The sequence below is a fragment of the Dromiciops gliroides genome, chromosome 1 (assembly GCF_019393635.1).
Source record: "Dromiciops gliroides isolate mDroGli1 chromosome 1, mDroGli1.pri, whole genome shotgun sequence".
In the NCBI taxonomy this organism is placed as follows: Eukaryota; Metazoa; Chordata; class Mammalia; order Microbiotheria; family Microbiotheriidae; genus Dromiciops; species Dromiciops gliroides.
In genome coordinates, this window is record NC_057861.1 from 28,170,070 (window position 1) to 28,191,963 (window position 21,894).

Here is a 21,894-nt window from a genome sequence, read left to right on the forward strand (position 1 = left end):
AGGCTGTGGGCCGTTTGTTCTGGTTAGTCACCTATATATGTCAGATGTCAGAACTTACCAGAGGTGTTTGGTAAAAAGCTCTTTTCCTAGCTAACTGCTTCCTTTCCTATCCCAGCTGCATTAATTATGTTCATGCATAAGTTTTTCAATTTCATGTATTAGAAATTATCATTTTACTTTTGTAATCACCTCTCATACCTTTTTAGGTTAACAATTTAAACCCTAGTCATAGCTGAAAGATTCTGGCTCTCATTTTCTCATTTTTTATAATATGATCATTAATATTTCAATGTGTATCCATTTTGAGTTTACTATGGCATATGATCTAACTAGGTGCTTCTTAAAACAAACACTGATGGCTCTTTGCTCTCACTGACACATATACTCTCTCCCCACCCATCAAAACCTGTCTATGGGGGCAGCTAGGTGGCGCAGTGGATAGAGCACCGGCCCTGGAGTCAGGAGTACCTGGGTTCAGATCTGGCCTCAGACACTTAACACTTACTAGCTGTGTGACCCTGGGCAAGTCACTTAATCCCAATTGCCTCACTAAAAAAAAACAAAACAAAAAACAAAAAAAAACACCTGTCTATGTCATTTGGTTCTTAATTATGTCTATAAAGGCTCCCCAAGGGATCTTCCTTCTATGCCTCTCCCCATGTCACCATAGCTGAAGGTGGGCCAATCACATGAGCTCAGTTCTGGGCTACAGTGAGTGCTGCTCCCACAATGTCTGCACTAAATTCAATACCAATATGGAAAACCCCACACTCCAGCCCCAACAACAGTGGGGACAACCAAGTTAAGGAGGAGTCCATGCACCAAGGTCTAAAACAGGTCAGGGCTCCTGAGCTGATTTCAAAGTTAACCAACTCAAGCAAATAATTTTCTAATTTAAAAAATATTTAGTGAGCACCTACTAGTTGTAAGACAGAATGCTAGGAAATGTGGGAGAATAAATGTGTAAACCTCAGCACTATAAAAGTTTACAGTCTCATAAAGAACATACAGCAAGGACACTAGAATCAAATATGATTAAGGTAGAACAGGATAAAGGTTACATGAATGATATGAAGAACTAAAAGAATTCAGAGGAAGGCCCAATCAGAGATCTAAGATTCTCTCCCTAGAGCAGAGGTCAACAAGCACTTATTATGAAGTACCTACTATGTGCCAAGCACTATGCTGTAACATTCTCCCTTCCTCTTCATTTCTCCAAGCTAACTGTGCCTGGTCCTTTCAAGTTCCTCAGCCCTCCAAGAGCCCTCAGACAGCATGGTCCGAGGCCCTTCTATCATGAATCACTGCAAAGGCCAACATGGTCCAGTGGGCAAAGTTTGGGATTTGGAGTCCTGCACCCTGAGTTCAAAGTCCACCTCTGCTATGCATTATCTACTACCTGGGTAACCTGTCTTATTGTCTCATGGCCTCCTTTTGTACTGAAAAAAATCCAGCCTTGAAAGGCCCCTCAGAGATGACCGTGCACAAACTCTCGTTGGGAAAGGGCCAAAATGGGGTCATGAAGCCCTGCTCCAGGATGTCCAGCATCTCCCAGGGCAGTCCACACGACGACCTGGTAGTGTATGGTTGGGTAATTTCAACTGATGTCAAGACTAAATGTGGCTTGATCTCTGGTCCCAAGCAGAACAAGCCCTTTTCCCCAGGCTATCCCTTGAAGATAGTTGCTGGGTCTTCCAGGGCAAACGCCCGCAGCCATCCCTTGGCATTATCTCAAGGCCTTTCCCACCACTTTATCCTTTTCTTGATGGTCTCCCACCCATGCCGGTGCTTGCTTAAACTGTGGCCCCTCAGCCGAAAAGCACCGATGCTGCCAACACCCCAGATAAATGATCTAGATGGGAGAGCACAGTAAATATACCGAGCCATTACGGACCAAAGTCTTATGGGAACAATGCCAAATGCTGGGAACTGATGGTTATTGCAAGAGATTTCCACCAGACACTTTTAACTCCACGAATCCCTAATGAGACGTTTCTATAGAGCTTTAAGGTTTACAAACCACCAAGGCAGGCAATGCAGGTATTCTCATTCCCATTTTACTGATGAAAAAACCCAAGGCTCAGAACATAGGTGTGCCTTGACTGCTTCATAGAGCCAAGGCAGGGTCCAACTGGGGTCTTCAGCCTTCAAGGCATGGGCTGCCTTTTAAAAGGGGCTGGACACTTGCAAGGTGAGTCAAAGCATTCAGGCAATACCCAACACACAATCCTATTTGGTACCAACAGATTGTGTATAACTATTCATCAAGCTTTCAATCAAGAAAAAACGCAGAACATGGAGACCAGAAACTGTTGGGCCACACTCAAAAAAAGGAAATTTCCCCCCCAGTTGAAAATTCTGACTTTCTAACTGCATGTCCTATTTACATATCTAAAAAATATGGGCTAGGAGGCCTTTAAGCAGACATGTCATTTCTTCCCTTTGGTCACCTTCACAGTAGCACTCACAACTCAGTCATCCATCTAAAAAACTCTTTTCCGATCCCCAAAGAAGGAAAGTCAGATACAACAAGGCTGAAGATAAATTGGCAACCTTGATGTTTTTTAAAGGTATTTACTACTACTCCCCAGCTCCCTTGAAAAGTTGGCACTCCTAGAACACATCGTCCTAAGACAAGGCTTCTTAAGCTGTAGGTCACAACCCTGTATCTGGGGGGTCTGAACGTGGGGGTTGTGAAAATTTGGCAACACTAAAAGTTTATGTATACCCAGTATAAAATGCCTATGTAGCCAGGGTCACATAAAAATTGCTCAGGTGAAAAGGGGCTGTCAGTGGAAAAAGTTTAAGAAGCCCTGGTCTAAGAAAAGGGACATGGCCTGAAAAGCTGGGTTCAAGTTCTGCCTTTAACCCATACTGGTAATGTAAGTAACTCTGGGCCAACCACTGAACCATTCTATGCTGCGAGGTGCAGAGGGGCTGACCTGCCTGTAACAAGGATGTCCCTGGTCTGGTGGTTCTGAGCCCTATGTCATTGTCTATGAAATACATCAAAACTAAACTGATCCAAGTAGTGCCCTCGTCACTGGAAGACGCTCTTCCAGGGTTCATACCCAGGAGGAAGTCCAAGCTACCCCGGGAAGGAAAGCCTGTGCCAGGGAAAAACCTAAGGGGATTGAAATACTTTGGACTCATCACTGCCGCATCAAAAACCTGGATTTACAAGATGTCAGGAACAAATGATGCGCATCAAACTTTTCACCAAAAGTGGCATGACAGCTTCTAGCTTTGCTTCTGCTCTGCCTAATTCAGCCTTCCTATTTTCTAGACATATGCCCGTCAAAATAACTTTCAGACACATCAAGAACAATTTGGCTTGTTTCCTTTCCAAATGAAAAAAATCAATCAACAAGCATTTAAGGGCTTCCTGAGTACCAGGCATTGTGCTAGGCACTGGAGAGTCAAAGAAAAAGAAGCCAAAACAGGGGGAAACTCATTGTATTATGGGCTCTTTAAAAATCCCATGTATTTGTTTCTCCCCCAGTTAAGGAGGCACTAAGTCAGCAGGCACTCTTAGTTCTTTTTAAACAAATTAAAGCTCGCCAGGGGAACCTGCAAAGGTTTTGGAGGCCAAGGCAAGGCCTTTCAGAAGCACATTTCCAATCTCGAGAGGAAATCCTATCGTTATGTCCATTCATTTTCCAGTAGAAGCTCCGAGCTGTGTAGGGAGCGACCTAGCTGACAAAGCTGGCACACCCTAAGAGACAAGAAATGAAGGCCCAGCGACAGACTCCAAGGTGCGTGCTCAGATCCCCAACCTCACACAGTCTCTGCTCTGCACGGCAGGATTCCCTTTGGAGAGAAGAAATGCTTCTGAAAAGGAACCCGAATGCTCCCTAAAAACCCTCCACCTAAATGCCTTCCCTGCAACCCACTCCCAGACACACACACATGCACGCGCGCACACAGACACACACAAACACACACACACACACGCACGCGCGCGCACACACACACACACACACACACACACACACACACACCCCTAGTTTGAAGAGAAATAAGCCAGTCTTACAGGATGCTTCCTTGTCCCTGCTCAGTCCAACAGTCATGTAAGAACCTTCGATTCTGACTGATCACTCTTATCAACATCTGACTCGGGGAAGTATTTGGGGTGGTTTATTTCTTGTTATACTAGTGGAAGGGGGAGGAAAAAAGGGCCAAAAGAGGAGTGGGAGGCAAGAAGCCCAGAGAATGGCACTCTCCCCAGACAGTCTCAGAAGCGGGGAGGGCTCCTCACCGGGGCCTTGGGGAAGCAGGAGCAGGAATGGTGGGGGTGGCTGGGGTGGAGTGGGGGGAGAGGATACAGACCTCTGGGCTAAGCCTCAGAAATCCTGGGTCTGAATCCCCCCTCTGCCCTGAATTAAGCCTGGGACCACGGCCAGCACGGCTTTCACTTCCACATGGATGAGGACGGGTTCCAAACAACTACCCCAAGGGCGGTGGAGTGGAAAATCCTCAAGCGCCAAGCTCAGCCCCGCTCCTGGCTACCTGTTGAGACACTGGGGGAGGCTCAACCTCCTGAAGCCCGAGGCCTTCTCTGTGGAAAGAGAGGGAGAGACTAGATAATATCTAAGCCCTTCTACCCCAAATAAACTTTGGGCAAACATCCTGTCCACCTGATGCCTCAGTTTACGCATCTACAAAATTAGATGGTCTCTAAGACCCTTTCCAGTTTTAAATTCTACGATGCTGCAACCTCCCGGAGCGGGGGTGATAAGGAAGACAGACTGGCCCGACCAGAAAGGAAAGTCTAGGGAGCAGCTAGGTGGCACAGTGAATAAAGCACCAGCCCTGGAGTCAGGAGGACTTGAGCTCAAATCCTGCCTCAGACACTTGACACTTACTAGCTGTGGGACCCTGGGCAAGTCCTTCAACCCTCATTGCCACACACACACCCCCCCCAAAAAAAAAAGAAAACCGTCTATACAGGAGAGTTATACCCACATGCCTGGCCTTGAGCAGGAAAAAGTAGGAAGGACTGAGCAGCAAGATGAATGGAACGCAAGGGGGTGCAGTGGAGAGCACCAAATTCATAGGCAGAAGATTGGGTTTAAAGCTTGTTTCTTTTACCTACTACCTGTGCTTCTTTGGATAAATTCTTTCTCCTGCCTGGGGCGTAATTCCCTCATGTGTTAAAAGAAATCAAGATAGGAAGATCTCGAAGTGCTAGGGATACCTTTTCCCATTTAAACAGCATGTGTGATAAGGACGGCCCTTCAAGGATTATGCTCATTTGGCAGATAAGCAAACTCCCACTGCTACTATCAGAAGCCTGCTTGCTGACACCCAGGCCGGCGCTCCACCCACCACCACCACAAGGCTTCACAGGGTTGGGTCAAACACACACAAGAAAAACCTCTAAGGAAATGGGATTTCAAACCAGACCTTTCTAACCCAAGGCCAGCACCCTGCGCCTGGCTCTCAAGTACTGGTGAGCCTTCTACATGGCCTTCTAGACAAGCTGGAGGAAACTGGGGTCCTCTTTCTAGACTCAGGCCAAGGATGGTGCCAGTAAGGAGGGTGGGCATTTACAGGAGCTGAAAGTTTGCAAAACACTTGGTGCTCACTACCAGTGCAAGTGCCAGCGCCAACCTGGGCTTCTTGACAGGGCAATAGTAAGGGAGGCCCTTTCCTCCTGGCTCTGCAGTTATGGGACCCTGACACCCATAAGTTTGTGGTAGGACAAATTACAGTTTCATGAATGAGCATCATCTCATGGGAGCCTCCCAACCACCTTATGATGTGGGTACTGTATGCCCATTTCACAGAGGAGAAGAGCAAGGTTCGGGCAGGAGGGTGCCTCGGGGTCACACAGCTACTCAGCCTCAGGAGGGCTGCGGAGCCACGTCCTGCCTCCAGCCCCAGCGGACAGGCATCCCTTGGCTCACAAGTTTCACCATGACCCTATGAGGTTGGCGCTCTTGTGCCCCTCCTACATGCCACCCCCACCCCTCACATCTAAGTGAAGGGGAAAACAAAGCTCAGGGATATTAAGGAGCCAGCCTGTGATGGTAGGGTCCCACAGCCCTCCCCCAGGCCCCTCTCCCCTCTTCCCTCAGCCAGTCAAAGTGAACAAAAGCCCTTCCCCAGCATCTCTGCACTGGATCCCAGAGGAATCCCACCAAAGCCCCTCTGAGCCTCAGGGCAGTCTCTCAAGGAGGACACTTCCAGCAACATCTCCATGACACAAAGAGGAAACCGAGGTCCCAAGAGGCCGAGTCCCTCAGCTAGTTAATATCCAGAGGCTGGATGTGAAGGTTCATCTTCTGATTCCACAACTTGGATGCTGCCGGGGGCCTGAGTTCAAATCCGACCTCAGACACAGGCTGTGAGACCACGGGCCAGGTGTGTCTGGCTCAGTCTCCCAATTTGTCAAACAGAAATGATAACAGCATTTGACCCCGGGGGTTGTTAGTGAGGCTCAAACGAGATGACGTCGGTAAAGCGCCCGGAGGCATCAATTTCAACGCCTCCTCCTGCAGCTGCTGCTATCAGCTCCCAGCTCCCCTTTCCCAGCTGCTGACACTGACCCGTTGTTCCCCAAATCTCGTTTGAACTTCAGTGAGGCAGGTACTAACACTATTCACAGAGCAGGGAAACTGAGGCTGGGGAAGACAGAGCGAGTCACCAGGGCCCCTGGACCCTAGGTGAGTGTCAGAAGAACGTCGATAAGCACTTATTAGGCGCCTACGAGGTGCCAAGCCCCAGCTCTTCTCCCGGGGGGATGACACCCACCTCGTCCTAGAAAGTTTGCAAAAGCCCCTCCCGGGCTCGCCTCGGGCTGGAGGCATTTTCACGGTGGGGGGGGGGGGTCAGGAGGGGAGGGGCGGGGAGGGGGCGGCTCCCCCTCCTCCTTTCCCGAGGGGAGGGGTCCCAGCTTACTTTGATGCTCTTCTCCATCTCCGTCTCCGCGGACATGCTCCTCGGCGCGGTCCCCGCGGCCCGGACGCGGCGCGGGCGGCCCCGGCCCCCGGGAGAAGACGGAGGGCTCGGGAGCAGCGGGGCCGGGGGTCCCGAGGGTCCTGGGGACGCTAGGCCGACGGCGGGCGGGGGGGCCCCTCGCTGCTGCGGCGGCGGCTGCTGCTGCTGCTGCTGCCGCCGGCGCCGCGGCCTCCCCGCCTCATCCCCGGGCTCCGGGGGCGGAGCGAGGAGAGGGGCCGAGGCCCCGCCGCCACCGCCCGCCCCGCCGCCGCCGTCCGCGCCGCCGCCGCCGCTCAGGCCCGCCGCCGCCGCCAGCTCCCGCCGCGGAGCCGCCGCCTCCGCCGGGGCCGCCGCCGCCACCGCCGCCGCCGCGATCCCGCTCCGGCTCCGGCTCCGGCTCCGGCTCCGGCTCCGGCTCCTGCTCCCGATCCCGCCGCCGCCGCCGCCGCCGCCGTCGCCTCAGCGCCAGACATCGCCGGGACACCCGCGCCGGGCCGCCCCGCAGCTTGCCCGACCGCCGCCCCCGGCTCGCTGCCCCCGGCCCGCGCCGGACGACCCCCTGACGACGCCTCGAGCCCGTCGACGCCCCCCGCCCCGGCGCCGGAGTTTTCCGAGCCTGCCCCGAGCCGCGGGGACGCTGAGCAGGCGCCCCCGGGACCCTCCCGGCTGCGCGACGTCGGTAGAAAAGGCCCCCGCCTCCCCTCAGCCTCCGCCCTCCCGGCGGGCCGCCCAGGGTCCTTCGGCAGCGGCGGTCTCCGCGATGATGACGTCACGAGAGACCTGGAGTGGGCGGGGGAGAGAGGCGGGGCAAGGGGTGGAGCATCTTGGAACTTGGCAGTTCCGAGAGCCTGGAACGCGCACGTGTAAGCCACGTGGACTGCTGTTCTGGGATAGGGGAGGCTGACCAGAGCCAAAAGGGACAAACTATTCCTCATTGTACAGGAGAGGAAACTGAGGCCTGAGGGGTGACCAGTCCAAGGATTCGCAGAAGCCGAGAGAGAATTCAAAGGGTCCTGGATCCAGAGCTGGAAGGAACCTATCAATCACCCCTCATCTTACAAAGGAGGAAATTGAGGCCAAGGAAAGTTAAGCGACTTATCCAAGGTCACACAGTAGCAGAAAACCATATGTAGAACTGGAAGGAAGGTCAAAAACCATCGTAACCAACTCCCCAACACTGTCATGGATGGATGGATCGATGGATGGAAGGAAGGAAGCAAGCAAGCAAGCAGACCAAGATTCAGAAGATCATATTGAGAGTCAACAAGCATTTATTAAATGCCTGCCAAGAGCCAGGCTCTATGCTAAATCCTGTTGAGAGGAGAAAGGCAAGAATAAGAATAATCCCTCTGCTCAAGGAATTCACATTCTAATGGAGGAGAGAACTTAAAAAACAAGATATATACTGGATAACCTGAAGACAATGGACAGAGGCAAGGCATTATCATTTAAGTGAGGGGGAAGGAAGGGTTTTGTTCAGAAGGTGAGGTTTTAGCCCAGAAAGAGGAAAGGAGAGAGTGGCAGGCATGGGAGGCAGCCAGTGAAAATGCCCGCATTTGGAAGCCCAGTGTGCCTGACTCACAGTATGGAGAAGAGAGGAAGGTATAAAAAGACTGAAAAGGTAGGAGGGAGCCAGGTCATAAAGAGCTTTAAAAGCCAAACAGAGGGTTTTATATTTAATCCTGGAAGTAAGTGACCTCGGAAGCCACCTAGACCAACCCTCCTTTAAGTGACTTGCCTAAATTGAATCCAGTCTCAGACACTAGCTGTGTAACCCTGGGCTAGTCACTTAACCCTGATGGGGGGGGGGGGGAGACACTATGACATTAAATGACTTGCTAAATGGCAGAAGGAGGAGTCCAAATCAGCTTTATTATAGTCTATTTTAAAATTGTAGAATGTAAAAGCTAGAAGGAATCTCATAAATCATCTAGTCTCATTTTTTTTTAACAGAGATAGGAATTAAGAGAATGGGAAGAGGGGGTAGCTAGGTGTCGCAGTGGATAAAGCCCCAGCCCTGAATTCAGGAGTACCTGAGTTCAAATCCAGCCTCAGACACTTGACACTTACTAGCTGTGTGATCCTGGGCAAGTCATTTAACCCCAATTGCCTCACCAAAAAAAAAAAAAAGAGAGAGAGAATGGGGGGCGGGGTGGTGGCAGCTAGATGGCACAGTGGATAAAACACTGGCTCTGGATTCAGGAGTACCTGAGTTCAAATCCGGCCTCAGACACTTGACACTTACTAGCTGTGTAACCCTGGGCAAGTCATTTAATCCCCATAGCCCTGAAAAAAAAAAGAGAGAGAGAGAGAGAATGGGAAGAGGGGGCAGCTAGGTGGCAGAGTGGATAAAGCACTGGCCCTGGATTGAGGCGGCCCTGAGTTCAAATCCCACCTCAGACACTTGACACTAGCTGTGTGACCCTGGGCAAGTCACTTAACCCTCCTTAACCCCACCAAAGAAAAAAAAGAGAGAGAGAATGGGAAGAATTTATTCAAGGTCTTTCAGTAAGTTAGTGGTGTAAGCCCTATCCCAAAGCACATTGGTATGGGACTCTCTTAGTGGTGGAGATGAAGGACCTGCAACCTGTGTAAATGATGAGGTAGAGTTGGTCAAAGGTTAAGAGCTTCAGTTTTCAGCTGGTCCCCTTTGGGACCCACAGAGTGATGGTCTTATTTGAGGGTGAGGTGGAATCCAAATTGTGTTTCTGATTCAAGGAAAAAGATAAAAGAAGTCAACACTACTTCAGGTTGCTAAAGGAACAGATTCTGGGAAGACATGAGAAGGGCAGTCAATCTCCATCATGTCCCTACTCCCAGCTTGCTACTCTAGAGATTTTGAGGAATTTCCTCTTGGATGAGATGGAAGATACTCTCTTGGCTGATCTGAGTTATCTCACTCCCAATGGGAGAGCTCCTTCACTCAGTATTGTCTGGGATATATCTTCCTGTGTATGCCTTCTCTGATTTGTTTGGCTATGATTTGGATAAATGGGTTTCTTTACTAGTTATATGTTCATTGTGGAATTGGTATTAAGAAGGAGGGGGCAGGGGGCAGCTAGGTGGCGTAGTGGATAGAGCACTGGCCCTGGAGTCAGGAGTACCTGAGTTCAAATCCGGCCTCAGACACTTAACACTCACTAGCTGTGTGACCCTGGGCAAGTCACTTAACCCCAATTGCCTCACTAAAAAAAAAAAAAGAAAGAAGGAGGAGGCAGCTAGGTGGTGCAGTGGATAAATCACTGGCCTTGGAATCAGGAGTACCTGAGTTCAAATCCAGCCTCAGACACTTGACACATAACTAGCTGTGTGACCCTGGGCAAGTCACTTAACCCTCATTGCCCTGCAAAAATTAAAAAAAAAAACAAAAACAAGAAGGAAAGGAAGACCCCCCACACATACACACTCACACACACACTCCATCTCTAAAGATTAAGTGACAAAGCTAGGATGCCAAACCATGCTTCATGAATGAGGGACACTATTGAAAAACTGAGAATATCAGCGCTAAGAGGACTGAATAACTTCTCAAAAGATCCTTAAAGTCCCTGTTGTAGGGGAAAATCCTCTTCCCTACTCACCATGCCTTCCAGTCCCGACCTTCCTAGCCTCCTCTCTTTTTGCACACTGGGAAGAAATCTAACTCCCAAGGTCTTTATTGACAAGCCACTATTCAAGGCATCCAGTCCAAGTGTTGCCTGAGTAACTCTTAGAACACAAAATGTCAGAGCAAGAAGGGTCCTTGGAGACCACCTACTCTTACTTCATTTTACAAAGAAAGAAACAACCCCATGGAGAAGGAGGGACCTGTTCTTCTAACTTCCTACTCCATCCCTTTTACATACTGTTTTTTTTTCTTTTTCTTTTTTTAAGTGAGGCATTTGGGGTTAAGTGACTTGCCCAGGGTCACACAGCTAGTAAGTGTTAAGTGTCTGAGGCCGGATTTGAACTCAGGTACTCCTGACCCCAGGGCCGGTGCTGTATCCACTGCGCCACCTAGCTTCCCCTTCCATCCCTTTTATATGTAGAAAGGAAAGATATGGGTCCCTCCCCAGCCCATTGGGAAGACAGTAAACAGAATGAGCACAAAACAAGATTGCTATTGTGGATCAGACAGTGATATTCCCAGCTCACCGATTGCTCTCTGCAGACAAGGAGATGAAATAAGAAGGTGGGGATGGGGGAATAAGAAGGAAGTTGGGGAGGCTAGGTGGTGCAGTGGATAAAGCACCGGCCCTGGATTCAGGAGGACCTGAGTTCAAATCCAGCCTCAGACACTTGACACTTACTAGCTGTATGACCCTGGGCAAGTCACTTAACCCCCATTGCCCTGCAAACCCCACCCCCAAAAAAGAAGGAAGTTAAAGGTGGGAGGGCATTTGTGAGAGGAGAGGGTTGGCACCACAGCAATAGCATGGGAAAAGAGCATCCACAACTTTGCCATTTATCCTTGAGTCAATGGGGAATCACTAAGGTTTTGGGGGGAGGGGGAGTAGTGCACAGGGTCAGACCTGTGTCTTAAAAAAATCTCCCTGGCAGCTACATGGAAGATGCACTGGATGGGGGAGGGACTTTTGACTGGGAAATCAATTACAATCCTTTTGCAAGAACCCAAGGGCAAAGTGATGGCTGACTAAGATGACGGCTGTGTGATTGGAGAGGAGGGGGTGTATAGGAGAGATATTGTGAAGGTACAAACGAGGAGACTTGGCAATGGATTGTCTATGTGGATTGAGGAGTCCAGCAAGACACCAAGGTTGTGAACGTGGGGTGACCAGGACAATGGGGGTGCCCTTGACAGTAATAGTGAAGGTGGGAAATGGGGAGATTCTGAGGGGAGGGGGAGGGAAGACAACGAATTCTATTTGGAAATGTCAGGTTCGAGATGTCTACAGGACATACACCTCGAGTTATCTAAAAGGCAGTTGATGACAGGCTTGTACCTGTGGGTGGTTGGTGAGGGGGTTAGAAAAGGATATATAGATCTGGGATTCATTTGCATTACTCAGTCATTTTTCAGTGGCATCCAAATCTTCCTGACACCATTTGGGGTTTTCTTGGCAGAGATACTGCTGTGATTTGCCATTTCCTTCTCTAACTCATTTTATGAATGTGGAAACTGAGGCAGAGTTAGATGACTTGCTCAGGGTCACACAGCTAGTAAGTGTCTGAGGACTCATTTAGGGTTTTCTTGGCAAAGATACTGGAGTGATTTGTCATTTCCTTCTCCAGCTCATTTTACAGTTGAGGAAAGTAAAGTCAGCAGGTTGAAGTGACTTGCCCAGGGTAACACGGCTAATAGGTATCTGAGGCCAGATTTGAACTCAGGAAGATGATTCTCCCTGATTCCAGGCCTGGCACTATGACATCACCTAGGTGGCCTGTCATCTGTCATACAGATGATAACTGACTCCACAGAATCTGAGGAGATCAGCAGGTGAGACAGTATCAGGAAGGGGCCCTCTCACAGAACCTTAGAGAGCACCCACAGTTAGTGGGAAACCACATGATATAAAGCAAAGAACTGGAGTCAGGAGAACTGGCATCTCTTGTACCCCCTACCACTCACTCCCCGAGATTCTGTAACGATTGGAATAACGCCACCTGCTGGATACTTACTGTAGAGGAGTTCTGCCCATGAAGGGAAGGTCTTTGAGGGCAAGACCAGGAGTCAGGAAGTGACGCGGGCTAGTGGGAGGAGGAAGGAAGAGACTGGCGCTCAGTCTCGCTCTCTTTTCCTGGGGACGCTGGCAGAGAAGGGAGCTAGAAATGTGCTCTCCCTTTAATAGATAGGAATCTAGGCCTTTCTCTCTCTCTTTACCAAATTCTTATTCTCCTTAATAAATGCTTAAAAGTCTAACTCTTGCTAAAGCTTATAATTTATTGGCGACCACTCATTAGATATTTTAGACAGTTTAGCTAAAATTTTAGCCTTAACAGATGGCTGACCACGAAGAGGAAAGCTAACCCTCAGTCTTCTGATCTTCTGGTTGGGTAAGAAATTTCCCCTCCCTCTCCCTTTAACTGCTAAGTACTGGCGTACTGGCTGTGTTTTCCTTTAAATTTTTTCGAATGGACCTTTTAAACTCCCTAATTACCCTATTTTTGATTTTAGTCTGTTTAACCAGACAAATGGGAGATAAGATCATGTTAATGCTTTGTTTTTGTGGATTTTCTATTTTTCTTTTTATTTTTGTTAAAAGAGCCAGCAACTTACTCACACAAGGAAATATCACTCCCTCTCCCAACCATGCTTTTTCAGAGAAACCTGAAGAGATTCCTGCAGCTTTTCCCAATTCTAACACTAATTGTTGCTCTAATTTTGCATGCCTGGAGGCAATGACCCACCCTCTAGAAGCTTTTAATCCCCTAGCACCTGGAGGCAAAGTGGGGGAAGAGGAATCCAGGCCTGAGTTCAAAATCAAGTCTGATTCAAATTGCTCTGGTCCCTCCCCTCCTCTCCAGACCCCACCCTCTACTCCTCCCATGGCCAAGCCCATAGCTTCCCCTGCCTGGGAAGTCCAGAGATCTGATGCGCATGCTCAACTTTTTCTACCTGCATTTGCAGCTTCAGGCTCAGCCCTTCCCCAGCCTGGCTGTGCTTCTAAGACAACCTTAGAAAACTCTTTAAATTCTAGATATGCTCGTTTTGTTCATAATTTTGCTAACCTGCTTTTGTCTTTAATTAGTAATCTTATAAAGCATTTGTATGGTGAAAAGCCTGACAGACAATATAGAGGGGTTAAAGAAGAAAAACTTATGGTGAATAAGAATGACAATCATCAACATAGTTCAAGACTCCACTTCTTTTGCCATGGAAGGGTATATATTTCACAGAAATGTAGCAGTAAGCAGCAAGGTATTGATATGAGTATTGGGGATTTTAGATATCGGAATCAAAAGTGTTCTGAATTCACTCAGAGTAATAGTATCAGTTCAGAGGTTACATAGGATTTCTATGCTATTACATATGCATTTTGAAATTAATGGTATAGGTTTATTTTCATAGAGATTTTCATGCTTTTGAGATTGTGTCTTATACTTAGTTTTTAAAACAAGGAGAATATTTGTAAAAGCTTTTTATAGTCATGTGATCAAGTTTATATTTTATAGTACTCTTATTAATATTAAATTCATATTCATTTAGATTTCCCTAGTTTGAATTTCATTGTCTTTTATTATTCCACGTGTATTTTCTTCTATTCATTCATCTATCTAATTTTGAAATATGGTTTTGATTTCATAATACAATGTTAATTCTAGGAGTATTGTGCTCCCATATTCTGAGTTGTTTGTTTTTGTTATTTTTTTTTCCTCAACTGATTATTTGATCAAACTCTTTAAAGCATTTCCCTGGCAAATTGGTTGCCATGGCAAGTGTAAATTGATTCTAGAAGTATTATTTTTGATAAGCATATTCCAAAAAAAAAAAAAAAAGAGGGGAACATTTGTAAAAGTTTTCTTTTTTCAAAAAAAAAAAAGTTCTTTGAGATTCTGTTGTGCTTTAACTTGTATTTAAGTATGTTCTGATTTTTCACAAAAGTAATTGTATACTAAGTAAAAAAATGGGTATTATTTGAAATTGTTGCGTAATTATATATTGTGTTCTGAGTCAAGATGTATTCACATTTTTTGCAATCATTTATTATCCTCAATTTTAAATCCATATGAGACTTGGATTATGGGAACTTATCATTTAAGACATTAATTGCCTTTATTCTGAGTTATCAGATGCCAGTTGGCCAAGATGCCATCCAATCACAAGAGGAATACATGCAAGAGCAGACACTGAACTGTCACATGAGGGGAGACATGCATGAAGTCAAGGTATGGCCGAGGGAACGGCTTTTGACAAATGTTGAGGTTGGATTCTCTTGGTTTAATATTTTATTCTCTTTTTCCCCACAATATTGTACAGATGGCTGGAAGTATTCATCCCACCCATCTCACTTCTACACCTGGCTTCTATGCTCCCTCCTATATGCCTGATGCCATGGACATCTCAATCCCATGCATCTGATTAAGTCTGACTCAGTTTCTTCCAATATGTTCGGTGGCATGGACATATATTCCATCCACCTATTTTAAGCCTGGCATACTGTATGGGTAGTACATATTGCTCAAGTGTGGGAATGCTCATATCCCATCATTTCTCTGTTCTTTTATGGTAACCCCCATAATTATCTCAGGTGTCATGATAAATACACTGTTGAATTTGGCCTTGACACCTGTTACCAATTATATTAGATTTTTAAATTTCTCATAATGGCATGAGGATAATTAGGCAGATGATGCAAAAAGTGATGAAACAAAGATAAAAATTATTTTTAAAAATTAATATCGCAGCAATTGTCTTCTCAATTACCCTCCATAAAGGGGGACTATAATAATAATATAATTTTAAAGAATGGTTCAATTTTTGTTTTATTATATGTTTCATGTGTAACAACTAAGATTCTGAATTCCCTTAGATATGTTTTTGAGAACTTTCATTGTTTGATTTGATTATTGACAAAGCTATTTTAAAGTTGTGTTAAGCTCAATTTTGTAGGAAATTTTCCTGGCTGATTACCAGCATCCACACATCAACCCCTGAAAAGACTTCCATTCCACGACTACACCTAGAGGACATCTGAGAAAAGACTTTCAGAGACTTTAAATGAACAGTTTTGATTTGTTCTTTTTGTTGGTTTTTTTCTCTTTCTGTTATAATATACACCATCTGTAACATGTATTCTCTGCAGAGGCCCTCCCTTTGCAAGACTAATGTCAAAGCGTCGGTTCATGAGGACAAAAAAAAATCGCCCCTCTGGACAAAACTTTCCTCTCTTCCTTTTCTATATTGTTGTTCACATATTATTAGTTAGCAATAGTTATCATATTGTTTTTACTGTTCCGTCAAGGAAACATTTTGTTTCTTGAGGAACAACAGGGGGGACTGTAACGATTGGAATAACGCCACCTGCTGGATACTTACTGTAGAGGAGTTCTGCCCATGAAGGGAAGGTCTTTGAGGGCAAGACCAGGAGTCAGGAAGTGACGCGGGCTAGTGGGAGGAGGAAGGAAGAGACTGGCGCTCAGTCTCGCTCTCTTTTCCTGGGGACGCTGGCAGAGAAGGGAGCTAGAAATGTGCTCTCCCTTTAATAGATAGGAATCTAGGCCTTTCTCTCTCTCTTTACCAAATTCTTATTCTCCTTAATAAATGCTTAAAAGTCTAACTCTTGCTAAAGCTTATAATTTATTGGCGACCACTCATTAGATATTTTAGACAGTTTAGCTAAAATTTTAGCCTTAACAATTCCAAGCAAGTCCCTTCACCTCTGGGAGCCTCTTTCCCCTCATCTTTCACTTCAGGGTCATCATAAGAAAGCCCAAAGTGCTATAGAAATGGTTCCTAATTTCCTAGACTTATTCAAGTTAGGTCAAGTCGAGGAGCATTTATGAAGGGCTCACTCAATACCAGCCTAAGCACTGGAGTATAAAGTGTAGAAAATTAAATATAGTTTTATTTGTCTGTCTCCTACAAAAATTAATGAACAGATCAGAAAAATCAATTTCATATTATCTCTTCCAATTTTTTCCCTTACCTGTCCTCCTATGAACAAAATAGATCAGAACATGTCTCCTACAGGAGAAAAAAAAAATGATCAGAGACAGACAGGAAAAACATAATACCAATTTATTTTGTCCCAAGAAGAAATAACGTGATCATGCTGGAGAGGGTTAAGTGACTTGCCCAAGGTAACATAACTAGTGTCAAGTGTCTGAGGCTGGATTTGAACTCAGATCTGAGAGAAAAGATTATATTCGGACTATTCTCAGGGCCCTAAAGGCAGAGAGTGAGTCTGGTTTCAGGCCAATGGTTTTATGCCCCCCCCCATCTCCCAGCAGGGGGTCGCTCGGCACAGGAGGCTTCGAGCTGAGGCTCCTGGGCCTTGGGCCTGAAGAAGGGCCTGGGTTTTGTGGGAGTCAGGCTGGGCTGGGAGTTCACCTTGAGGCACCCAAGGTGATCCCCACGTGACTCAGAGCTCAAGCCCTGACTTGAGTTTTGTTTTGAAAAGTTGTGTTTACACAAGCACTGTTTAGTGGGGAATAGGGACATTCTTACTCCAGCATAGGGTTGGGGCCTAAGGCTGCAATCTGATTGGTGGGAAAATGGAGCCATCTGATTGGTCAAACCCCAAGGCAGGTTTTCTTTCTTGAAGAGTTATGTATGTTAACACAGTATTGTTCTGAAGGGGAGGGGGGGTGACACTCTTGCCCAGAATAGGTTACGGCCTGGTATCATAGTTTGTAGAATCTGATTGGTTAACTGGTACCACCTGATGGGTTCTTAAGCTGTTACTGTTATTCTGTATAAATAGCAACTGTAATAACTGAAATGCAAATGAGGGGTATCAAAAGGCCTTAATGTGATTGGTCAGAGGGGACCCCTTAAAGGGTATAAATAGAGGTGAGGGACCTCACTTCAGTGCACTCTCTGGCACATTCAGAAGAGTGCCCATCTTCGTGAAGATGAATAAAGCCTTCACTCACCAACTGCTGCCTGCTTGGGATCTTTGAACAGTGACCTGCTAGCAACACTAGGGCTGCCGACACTAGAGCTGCCGACATTAGAGCTGAACAAAACGGAGATCGGTTAGCTGTGTTTCTAACAGGTCCTCCTGAATCCAGGGCTGGTGCTTTATCCACTGCGCCACCTAGCTGCCCCCTGGAGACTCCTTCCTAAGAAGCCCCAAGGACTCCCTCTTTCTGAGGGTATATAAGGTTTTCTTTGCTCGCTGGTTATAGGGTAACTTCATTAGCACGATACAAATCAACCCAAAGCAAATACTACAAATGTAAATCAGTTAAACAATACAAATCGGTTTACCAGCTCAATTTAAGGCAGCCTCTACTGTTAGATGATGTGGAAACAGGTGGGATTTTATCAAAGACTAGGAGATCTAGAGAGCTGATCAGGAGAACAATCAGATCTATTTACTTTCTTGGGGAAAGAAGATAGTGAATGGAAATTTCAAAGGGGCATTTAAGTTTGTTTATTCTCTTGGGAAAAGTGAATAGGGACTGTCTGGCTTCAGTTTGAAGTCTTTGTCAAAAGGCATTTTGCTCCTATTAATCCAGGGTCTCATAGAATCCACTTGGATAATAGGGCAGCTCCATCAATCCAGGTGATCCCTACATTCATATTAACAAAAGATAAGCAGGGTCACAGTCCCTGCCTTCAAGGAGCTTCTCTTCTAACAAGGACGACAGTAAAGGGACCTGGAGAGTAAGTGGAGTCCGGAGAAGGAAGAATGGCTGGCTAGTTTGGCTCCTTCCTCAAAACAGCAGCTCCAGGTAGAATCCAGGAGAGAAGGGGCCTCACAGGGAGAGGGAAGGACAGGGGCAGTGTCTAGAGACAGCTAGAAGGCTCTCTCATTTTTCAGATGGGGAAATTGAGGCCAGAGAAGCTAAGTAACTTGGCAAAGGCCAAACCGCTAAATAAGAGTCAGGATTTCCATTCAGTTCCTCAGGTTCCAAACTCAGACTTTGTTTTTTCCTTCCATCATATGAGGCCGTTGGTCTTCCTGATGTCAAGGGAGTGGGAGGTAGGTTCTTTCATCAGTGATCCAGAGCTGGAAAGGGACGAATCCAATCCCCTCAATTTACAGATAAGGAAACTGAGACCCAGAGATTAAATGACTTGTCACAGGGGTAAGTAGCAGAGCCAAAATTTTAACTCAGACCCATACTGATTAAAAAAAAAAAATCAAGTTTCTCTCAAACTTCCTTTCCCCCTTCGACCCATACCCAGAAACAAAACAGCCCTGAGGTTTTGTTCATGATGGATGAGCTTGGCAGGAAAATTAAGGAATGATTTACTTTTCCTCCAAAGAAAATGCAGGTTCCTTCCCTCCCCAGGTCCAAATCGACCAGACTTAGACAAGCTTGTTTATAATTCCTTTAAAAGTCTACTTACTGTGCAGATTTTCAGAGCCAGCCAGTAATGCTGCCTTTAGGGATCCAAACCCCAAATCAAAATCCCGTTAATTGCCTTGAGCAGAGCTGGGAGATTTGATGCCTTGCATAACAATGGAGCATCATTTTATAACCTCTGTAGCCTCACCCCTTTCTAGGCAAAGATAATGGTCAACAATATCACAAGGACACAGCTAAAGAGAAAAATTGTAAAACCTCCTGTACTCAAAGGGACATGACCAATTTGGAGTTTGTTTCTCTTAAGCATGCATATTTATTACAAGGGTTTTATATTTATTTGTATTCATTGAAGGGGGGGGAGTTGAAGGTGGGAGGGAGAGAATATATTTTGTTTGTTGAAAAAAAAAATGATTTTAAAAAAGAAAGTATGGGGCAGCTAGGTGGCGAAGTGGATAAAGCACTGGCCCTGGATTCAGGAGTACCTGAGTTCAAATTCAGCCTCAGACACTTGACACTTACTAGCTGTGTGACCCTGGGCAAGTCACTTAACCCCCATTGCCCCGCAAAAAAAAAGGAAAAAAAAAAAAAAGAAAATAAAGTTAAGCAATTTAACCAAGGTCACACAATCAAAGCATAACGCCTTCCCCAACTGGTCTATCCCCTTTCCTCTTCTCCTTTCTGTCTATCTCTGCATGATCATAAAATCATACATTTGTGGCTAATCATCCAATCTAATCCCCTAGTTTTACAGATGAAGGAATTGAGGCCCAGAAAAGTTAGCCAAAGTCACAGGGGTAGGAAATGACTGGGCCAGGATTCAAACCCAGGATCCTGACTCCAAATTCACCGCACGACACTGAAATGCTTTTTCTGTTGTTTTGCACCCCAGGGGTGCCAGGGTATTCAGTTCTCCTTTTGTCTCTAAAGTCATTTGCTTCTTCCAAGTTGAATAAAGCATCTTCCCTGCTTACCAGGATGCCAGCTTCTTCCTCAGACTTCCAGGAAAAATATGTTTCTTGTGTGCTGACCTTCCTATACTCCCTAGTTCCCTTTCCCAGAAGTAGCTAAAGGCCGAATCTCTATGGCTGACTCTCCCCAGATCTCTCCTGGGAGAACGTTCCCAGCAACGGGTCCCAAGAACTGGAGAAAAGAGGCTGGGGACGGAGGAACAGCTAATGCTGAACAATGAATGAGTGATAGTGAAAGTTAACTTGTCGCCAACCGGGGAGATAGATAACACACTGCTTGTGTGCTATCGACAAAGCCTAATTGCTTTAATCCTGCTGCCCATTTAAAAAACAAACAAACAAAACTAACAAAGGCTAAGGCTAACAAGTTAATAAATAAAACAATTGCTCACTCTTCTCTTTCATTTGTGATCCTCATCCCCCATATTATTACAGTTGGAACTGAACCCATCTTTCCCCAAGAGAATGTACCTAACTTAAGTTTTTGGGAAAATCGGGACTTAGTTTTTCATCAACCCCACAAGGTAAAAAATGTTTTCCCTGATGGGATACGAGACTATCCCATTTAGAGAAAGGGGTTTTTTTGTTTTTTTTTTTTAGGAATAAAAAGCAGTTAAAGAGTTGTAAACTATTGTATTGGCTAATCAGGTAATTGGCATTTTAAGGGGAAATGATAAGACTGGATAACACTTTAGTGTCTCAAAACCCAATTAAAACTGGTTTACACAAAAATGTCCTAATCCTTCCGAATCTGATAATTTTCTTTCGTGAGAGATTATAGAATCTTTTCCTCCATCTCTCATCTACTTCCACATATATGACAGTCTTTTCTTCTCTGTGGTTGTCCTCCCTCCCCACCCTGCCTTCCTCTTTCTGTCTTTCTCTTTTTCCCTTTCCTTCTGTCACTGCATTAGCTAGGTAAATTAACCGGCTTTTCAACATGTAATCTGTTACTGCTGTGCTTGTGGGCGTTTATAAATTATATATGCATGTATAATTAAGCTTTAATCCCTTTAAACTACACGAAGACTTCTGGGCCAATTCGTGTACATATAATTCTTTTTCACCTGCTTTCCAATTTATATTCACAGAAAGATAGATGCCTGGGGGTTGTTTTCATCTAACCAGGAGAATCTCCCTCTGATACTGAGAACCAATTAACAGGATATGCTATGTCAATTTCTTCCATGAAACTGAACACACATCCTCACATTTGGATAATAGTTCATCAGCCCACCTGAGATTCTGGTGTCCCTGAGAGATTCCCCTAACTTGCCCGAGCCTGAACCTCTTCTCATTATGCCCTGAGCGCCATATTAAATCTGTGGATTTAAGAACATTTTCACTGAGGCAGCATGCAGTAATGGAAAATGGATTGACTTACAGTCAGGAAGACCTGGGTTTATCAAGTTATTTATATGTTTGTCCCCAGTTATGTGACCTTGACCAAATCACTTAATCTCAGTGTTCCTCAAGTAACTCCTCCAACCATAGTCCTGAGATCCATCCCTTTAAGGGATTCCACAAGGTCAAAACCAATTTCATGATAAGACTAAGATGTTTTCATTTCGAATGCCAATATCCATCGACATAGTCCATATCAACAAAAGCTTTGGGGGAACTCCTCTATAATTTTTAAGAATATAAAAAGTTCCTTAGACCAAAAAAGTTCAAAAATCTTTGTACTAAATCAGAAACAGTTGCACTCTATATGGACAGAGTTTCACACTTGGAGCTTCTGATGCTAATGAAATCCATACCCTTCACTTTTTTTTTTTTTTTTGGTGAGACAATTGGGGTTAAGTGACTTGCCGAGGGTCACACAGCTAGTAATTGTTAAATGTCTGAGGCCAGATTTGAATTCAGGTCCTCCTGAATCCAGGGCCGGTGCTCTATCCACTTCGCCACCTAGCTGCCCCACCCTTCACTTTTAAAAGCACTTTTACCATCAAATAATAAATGAAAATATCACTAATGAAAGAACCAGGGACTACATACAATCAGTACAACCATGTAAGTGAGAAGAAATAGAAAACAATTAAAACCGAAGGATGGGAAATTA

General features: G+C 45.7%; 1 protein-coding gene across 3 annotated transcripts in view; it reads right to left on the bottom strand.

Annotated features, from left to right (window-relative positions):
- MAPKAPK5 (MAPK activated protein kinase 5) overlaps positions 1-7,171 on the bottom strand; it is a 52,728-nt gene extending 45,557 nt beyond the window's left edge. For all 3 annotated transcript variants that reach the window (XM_044005576.1, XM_044005566.1, XM_044005584.1), the window contains exon 1: positions 6,904-7,171. In XM_044005576.1, coding sequence (XP_043861511.1) covers positions 6,904-6,939 — 36 coding nt within the window. In that variant the 5' untranslated portion in view covers positions 6,940-7,171. The remainder of the gene's footprint in view (positions 1-6,903) is intronic.
- Positions 7,172-21,894: the final 14,723 nt, after the last annotated feature.